Source organism: Saccostrea cucullata, unplaced genomic scaffold, assembly GCF_032062105.1.
Source record: "Saccostrea cucullata isolate Sc308-1 unplaced genomic scaffold, CSIRO_AGI_Scuc_v1 ctg4055, whole genome shotgun sequence".
Taxonomy (NCBI): domain Eukaryota; kingdom Metazoa; phylum Mollusca; class Bivalvia; order Ostreida; family Ostreidae; genus Saccostrea; species Saccostrea cuccullata.
Genome location: NW_026939798.1, coordinates 24,599 through 32,485, shown reverse-complemented (window position 1 = coordinate 32,485; position 7,887 = coordinate 24,599). Strand labels below are relative to the sequence as shown.

The following is a 7,887-nucleotide window of genomic DNA, read 5'->3' as shown; positions in this document are numbered from 1 at the left end:
TGAAAATTTCCATAGCTGGGATGAACATTTGCCATATTTGTTAATGGCTTATAGATCTACAGAACATAATAGCACCAAGTGTACGCCAAACCTCCTTATGCTTGGTAGGGATATTAATTAACTGCCCTCTTGACTTAATGGTTGGGTTACCCCCAGATCAAAGACAAGTTAGATGTTCAGTTCAATATGTTGAATGGGTACAGTCAGTTATAAATAAATCATTTGAGCTGGTTCATAGTCAGTTGGGAAAAGCAGCAAATAGACAAAAGAAGGGGGTATTCAATATTTTTGAGATTTTTTTTCTTCTTCTAATTTTATAGTCAAATGTATAACATTTGTCTTTTAGGGGGGGAGGAATGTGACAGATTAGGTTTACTTACGTTTTCATAATTATTTCATTTCAATCCCGATGTAAATTGTCCACGTTTTATTTGGAAAGGCCCACTTTTATCTTTCGGCCAATAAGGTTTTTGACAGTTTCTTTTGTTCCTTTTTCATATATAAAGCTATGTAACTATTAGATTGGGGAGGGAGACAGCTGGCTTCGCTAGCTAAACTCTTCATATACTGGAATCGTCCCTTGTTCGTCTGTCTTAATTAATTATTACTACTTAGGTTAGACTATATTTGGGTTAAGTTAGGCCATATTTGGGTTGGGGAAATAAGGTCTTCATATTGTGTACTATTATAACGTACTGTAAGATTGGTAATAAATTGTAAAGTCTTGTTAATCTTATTTTCTTTTATAGTTCATTACAATTTACAAATATTTCCAATGTATAATCTAATGTAGAGGTCTTATATTCAGAAAGTCGTCTCAAAAAAAAAAAAATAAACACAACGCGAAGTACAGGCTATATGAACACCAGACCTGCTACAATATATAGAGACAATTTTTTTTTTTTTTCATTTTTGGCAATTTGTTTTAGGCCTACAGTATTAAAATTGGACTCATGTACTAGGAATATCATTTCTTTAGCAGAACTATCCCACTGAATTAAAAGGAACTCTTTTTTCAGGTGCGCATGATGCAACTTCCTGGATGGTGTGTAGGCTGTTTGTCAACATGTGAATCCCACATGCATTTCGGGTAGGTAAGTTTATACTGTCGATTTTCTTCCTTAAAAGCCGCATTATAAGGCATATTTTTTCTGATCTCAAATTTTTGTTTAAGCATTAATATTTATTTTCTCTTTCATGAATTTTATGCGGAGAGTCTAATAAATTAAATAATTTAATTCAAGTTATATAGTGAAATTATTTCCTTGTGTGAGACCTAAAGAGGGACAAGTAACTCTCATTTTCACTAAAATTTCTCTGATTTCAGGAGTTGTCTCCCCTTGAAAAGATCAATAATGGCGGATAAACAGTGCGGCATGCAGTCTGGTCACCAACGGACAGTTTTGACACACGTATACCTGGATTTCTACCAATTACCTCTGTAACCTTTGTTGTGTTCATCACACAGGTAAGAAAAACAAGACTTTTAATTCAAAAAATTTTAATGAGCTAAATAATAAAGAATATAACATTTTTACATGTACAGACTCTCTCGTATAAGAAAATGTCACATTTTACATATACAATAATACATTATTCACATGTCCACATTTTCCCCATTTACACAGTTGAAAATAATCAATGCATAATGAACCATAAAAACAATTATTACATGTATTAAAGATAGTTCACAAAATATATTTTTAAATACAAATTTTATACATTTGAAATGCATGTACATATCATCAATGCCCCCCCCCCCCCTTCACAGTCTTACAATTTCCTCTTTAATTTTGGATCTGTTAATGATTTACTGTAAGTGTCTTTAGATTTTTTATCATACAGCTGATATCTTTTAGATCTGTAGATTTTTCTTTGAAATTTATATTTTAACAGTTTTTGTTTCATTTTAAAGTAATTTTGTCTATTTTGTTGTTGTTTTAGATGATGGACCACTCTACTTCCTTTTAAAACAGGTGCCCCAACAGATTCACAAAGTTCCAGTGTTGAGTTTCTATGACCCCTATTTAGTGAGTGCACAACTTTATGTATTCTACTTTCAAAATTCCTACTACTTGTAATACATTTTGGATTTGATTTTAAATATGCCCTATTTACAGATTCAGATTTTTGTGTACAAGTATGATATTTCATTCTATCAAGATTACTTTGTACTAAAGTCAAATTTATACAGTCTTTTAACAAACATTTGTCTTTTTCTGTCATGTTTAATTCAAAGTCACTAGGCAACACTGAAGATTTCCACTTATTGCTTTTCAGTCCTCGACAGGAAAAGGAATAGAGTTGACAGGACTTCCCGCACTGTCCCTGATAGCAGTTTATGAGGGAACCAACTGCAGTAGACATAGCACGCTTCATCAAAGGTAAGTCCCCGGAGTAGTGTTTGTAGCAATTCTCGTACTCTGTCTTGCATCGAAGCTTCAGGTCCAAGGCAAATCTTCTCTGCATGGATTCTCTTATGGCCTTGGTTCTTCCCGGAAACATGTGACTGCTGAATGGAGCCTTAGCAGTCTGTTTTCTTTGAGAGTCAAAGAAGTGATGCAAGTCCTTAAGGTTTTCAATCACATGTCCTTGTTTTTCAGATGCACCAGACGCAGCGGCACTGTCTCCATCACTGGTGAAATGGGATATGACTAGTGGACGGTCATCACTTTGTAACTCACCAACACAATTTGCGGCCCATCGCTTCTCGTCTCCAATGGTGGTCTCCGGAGGAATGGTTGCAGTGCAGTCTTCATGTCCTGGGCAGGTAACTTCTTTTCCTTTGCTTCGTAGGTGTGCGCCTTTCATACATAGTTTATTCCCACAGAAAACTGCTACCACATTCTTCCTCTGAGTTACATTTTCACTTACGGTATACGTCACTTGGGTGGCAGCTTGGAATGGGGTTTTCCCAATGGCACTGAAGGTGGCATTATTGTACCGAGCATCTCCTTCCGCTCTGATGGGGGTATCCGGAAGTCCACATTTTTCATTAAGTTCTTGAATATTCTGCCAAATTTTCTTCATACTGTTTTTATTTACATCGGTTATAATTTTCCCCACTTTGTTGCAGGTCTGTTGCATGTTGGTGGCTGACGCTGGTTCAATATTTGCACCAAGAAGCATACCACGCATACCCTCTGTTGTAAGACTGGTACCCAGGTGACCGACAGCCATGGCCACATTCAGCTGTGCAGCTCTTCGTCCCCTGCCAGATCTTCTCACCTCTTCGTAAAGCTTTTCTCGGTGACTGGTATAGTGGCACTTCTTACATTGAATGGAAAGGATCCATGCCAGGCCTCGTTTTTCCTCCCCATGCTGATTCCAGTCCAGTTGACCATCACAGTCTGGAAACTTCTGTGTTTTTTTAAATGCATATTGTTCCACAATTTAGCAGACTTTTTTTGGTGAAGTACTTTGTATAATTTTAAATTTGGGTCATCTGACGCAGATTCCATGTAGGTGTCTACTGGCTGGACCTCATTTGGCCTGGGTCATAAAAACTTCATCTCGCTGCTTCGGCTCTTGGCATCTATAACTGCTAACATTCCATTTTTCTGTGGCCGTACAATGTCCTGAAACTCTTCTTTACTTAGTCTTCTTATGGGAACCAGAGATTGGACTGGGCTGATGGTCCCTATTTTCTTCTGGCCTTTGTTGTGAGGAATACTTCCTTAATTTTTTGTATTGATGTTGATGCAACCATCTTGGTCCTTTTTTTGGCATGGTAATTATTTAACTGTATACTTGTAGACTTTTTCTAAGAATATGCTATTGTATGTGGTGCACATTTTTAGCCGGGCTTATTGCTCAAAGAGCAATTGCCGGCTTATGTGATCCTGTTCAAGGCAGGATGTTAACCCCATAGTCGCCATTTCAAAGTTATGTGCAAAAATATAGTTCTTACTCTCAACTGCTTTTGAGATAATACAAACGCTAAATAAAGCAACAAAAAATAAAACGAAGTTTTATCTATATAAAATAAACATTAGTAGTAATGACTTTGAAAACTTCATAAGTCAAAGAACATAGTTCATTAGCGTAAGGATTTTTGATAATCAGTGTTACTGTAGTTCTCTACACATACAAGGTACATGTAATTTAAGCAGGAGAGGGAACCTGAGACTGGCCTGTTTGTTTACATTCAGCTGCGGTACCAGATTAATTCTGATTCTGACAAAATCGGACCGTGGTATTAGGATTGAAAAACTCACTGTCAGTGTCTTATCATTTATATTGATAGTTTTAAAATAATTTTTTCATCAGAATATAAACGTGATTCATGTAAGAAATCCATTCTTCTCTGTAAATGAGCCCGCGGCTCTCTGTACTTCTGACTACTTTGATTAAGTATTGTAAACTTTTGTGTTGTTTATTTATTTTAGAGCTGCCAGGACTTCTAAGAGAAACTCCATTCTTTGATGACTGATGGAAAAGCCTAGCTCATCATCCCCCCCCCCCCCCACTGCTTAAGAACCCCTTATCTTAATCACCAGCCATTAATCAGTGATCACTGTTACCAAAGCTCCAAGGTACATTATTGAAGTCTCTTTTGACACCATTTTTTCCAGTCTCTGACTTTGTTTTAAAATTAAGATTTTCACTTTTTTGCTAATTGATTCCTTAAAAAACAGTGAACTTCATGTTTCTTAGCTAATTAGAGCTCATTAATTAGAGTTGAAATTATATTTTAGCAGATAGCCAAAAACTACAATATTTCAGCTTTCATTTCATTCAAATTTTTTTTCTGAATAATTCACTTTAGTTAAATTTTTTCAAGTTTTGAAATTAATATGCCAAAGATGAATTTGTACAGAAATTTAGCCTAAAATTCAATAATCTGTTAGGAAGAGTTATCTCCTATTTTTCATCCCTTAAGGACAAAGATAAATTTTGATGCACTAGTAATTATGAAAGATAAATAACTCGGAGACATTTTGTGCAAATTTCATTAACTTTTACAGGTACTTGTCTTAAAGGTTTTAGTCACAAGGAAATAGCCAATCAAAATGAACTTAGTCAATTAACAGAAGTTCAATATATATAGAGAGACAATTTCTTTTTCTTTTTTCATTTTTGGCAATTTGTTTTAGGCCTACAGTATTAAAATTGGACTCATGTACTAGGAATATCATTTCTTTAGCAGAACTATCCCACTGAATTAAAAGCAACTCTTTTTTCAGGTGCGCATGATGGCCAACTTCCAGGATGGTGTACTGTAGGCTGTTTGTCAACATGTGAATCCCACGTGCATTTCGGGGTAGGTAAGTTTACTGTCTATTTTCTTTCTTGAAAGCCGCATAAGGCATATTTTTTCTGAACTCAAATTTTTGTTTAAGCATTAATCTTTACCTTCTGATCTTTCATGAATTTTCTGCGGAGAGTCTAATAAATTAAATAATTTAATTTAAGCTATATAGTAATATATACTGAAATTATTTCCTTGTGTGAGACATTAAGCCATGGATCCAGAGGAGGATTACTTTGTCACTTGGTCTGCTGAGGGAGATATAAAGGTCAGTAATTAATGCAAGAGAATACAGAAAAGCGCAAGCACCAGACAAAGATTTTAAACAAGGTCCCCTGGAATACTTAAGTAAAGTGCTCCACCAAAGCATCCCGCCACTGGCAATTGAACCTGGCTGACTCCCAAACCTTTTGATCAGAACCTAAAGAATTTTCTCATTAAACTTTATTTTAAACATTAGAGAACATGCATTTGATGGTGTTCTAAGTGCTAGATTAGTGACATGTGAATAACCTGGCAGAGAAGAGTTTGGGTTGGTTTCTTTGGGGGAGGGTAGGTGGTATATGAGAACTTTAAAGCAGGGGGATTGTAGCAGTCAGGAAGGTTCAATATAAAGTGATCAGATGGGTGGAATGATGGAGCATCTGACTAGTGCCTCAGGGGCCCTGGTCTGCTCTATTGCATAATTTTCTCTACAACAGGGTTTTAAAAAGGGAAATACACTGGAAGAGCAATTGTATGTACACAAGATTTATGACTTACATTATTTTTCAGGTCTGGGTTTTGGATGTTCATCAGCTGGTTGTCAATTTCCCAGGAGAACACAGTAAAAGTACATTTTTTAAGAGCATTGGTTCCACCTCAGGTGTAACACAGGTAGCCATTTGGCCAGAACATAATCCGTTTTCTTGTGGAATTGATGGATCCATGAAGTTCCGATCACTACCCGAGAGGGAAACCATGGTGCCATATTGGACAGCATAATTATTTATTTTAGTGTAGAGCAGATGTGGCATGCTTATTGAAAAGCTTACTATAAATGGTCACATTCTGTATTTCAATGTTAAAGTGGATTCTGAGATACATGTACTAGCTTTCAACCACTCTATAAGATTAAGATAATCTAATTGTGTTCAACAGAAAGCTTGTATTGACTGTTATGAAGGACTTTTATTTTTTTTTTTGAAATTCTTTATTTTGTGTCATTGATTTGAATTTTAGTTATTTGTTATAAGTCCCTTAACACATTCTGTGATTGGTAAATGTAAGTTATAGATCAGAGTTTGAAATGTGTTTCAGTAGTATATGTATGTGAAACATTATACATGTATGACCATTGTATGTCCATAAGCTTTTTAGCTCACATGAGCTGAAGGTTCAAGTGAGCTTTTCTGATCACATTTTGTCTGTCGTCCGTCCATCTGTCCGTCTGTATACTTTTTATTAGCTCACCTGAGCTGAAAGCTCAAGTGAGCTTTTCTGATCACATTTTGTCCGGCGTCCGTCTGTCTGTCCGTCTGTCTGTAAACTTTTCACATTTTCGACTTCTTCTCAAGAACCGCTGGGCCAATTTCAACCAAACTTGCCACAAAGTATCCTTGGGTGAAGGGGATTCAAGTTTGTTCAAATGAAGGGCCACGCCCTTACTCAAGGGGAGATAATTGGGAATTAATGAAAATTTGGTGGCAGATTTTAAAAATCTTCTTCTCAAGAACCACTGTGCTAGGAAAGACGAAACTTATGGGGAAACATCCTCAGGTAGTGTAGATTCAAGTTTGTTCAAATCATTACCCCCGGGGGTAGGGCGGGGCCAAAATGGCCGACCTAAGTTTTACATAGAAATATATAGGAAAATTCTTTAAAAATCTTCTTCTCAAGAATGACAAAGCCATAATTCATCATATTTATATGGAAGCATGTTCAGGTAGTGTAGATTCAAATTTGTTCAAATCATGACCACCGGAGGGTAGGGCGGGGCCAAAATGGCCGACCAAAGTTTTACATAGAAATATATAGGAAAATTCTTTAAAAATCTTCTTCTCAAGAATGACAAAGCCATAATTCATCATATTTATATGGAAGCATGCTCAGGTAGTGTAGATTCAAGTTTGTTCAAATCATGACCCCCGGGGATAGGGCGGGGCCAAAATGGCCGACCAAAGTTTTACATAGAAATATATAGGAAAATTCTTTAAAAATCTTCTTCTCAAGAATGACAAAGCCATAATTCATCATATTTATATGGAAGCATGCTCAGGTAGTGTAGTTTCAAGTTTGTTCAAATCATGACCCCAGGGGATAGGGCGGGGCCTAAATGGCCGACCAAAGTTTTACATAGAAATGTATAGGAAAATTCTTTAAAATTATCTTCTCAAGAATGACAAAGCCATAATTCATCATATTTATATGGAAGCATGTTCAGGTAGTGTAGATTCAAGTTTGTTCAAATCATGAACCCCGGGGGTAGGGCGGGGCCAAAATGGCCGACCAAAGTTTTACATAGAAATATATAGGAAAATTCTTTAAAAATCTTCTTCTCAAGAATGACAAAGCCATAATTCATCATATTTATATGGAAGCATGTTCAGGTAGTGTAGATTCAAATTTGTTCAAATCATGACCCCCGGAGGTAGGGC

At 36.3% G+C, this 7,887-nt stretch overlaps 1 protein-coding gene and 1 long non-coding RNA gene across 2 annotated transcripts; one reads left to right on the top strand and one right to left on the bottom strand.

Annotated features, from left to right (window-relative positions):
* Window positions 1-2,099: 2,099 nt before the first annotated feature.
* LOC134253999 (uncharacterized) lies at window positions 2,100-3,709 on the bottom strand. The gene is made up of 3 exons (XM_062736572.1): window positions 3,674-3,709; window positions 2,208-3,360; window positions 2,100-2,110 (listed from the first exon to the last, which is right to left on the bottom strand). The coding sequence occupies exons 1-3, from the start codon at window positions 3,707-3,709 to the stop codon at window positions 2,100-2,102; spliced, it is 1,200 nt and encodes a 399-aa protein (XP_062592556.1).
* A 749-nt stretch (window positions 3,710-4,458) lies between these two features.
* LOC134254002 (uncharacterized) lies at window positions 4,459-6,503 on the top strand. The gene is made up of 3 exons (XR_009989220.1): window positions 4,459-4,535; window positions 5,187-5,263; window positions 6,026-6,503. It is a non-coding gene; the product is annotated as an uncharacterized LOC134254002 (long non-coding RNA).
* The last annotated feature ends 1,384 nt before the right edge of the window (window positions 6,504-7,887 follow it).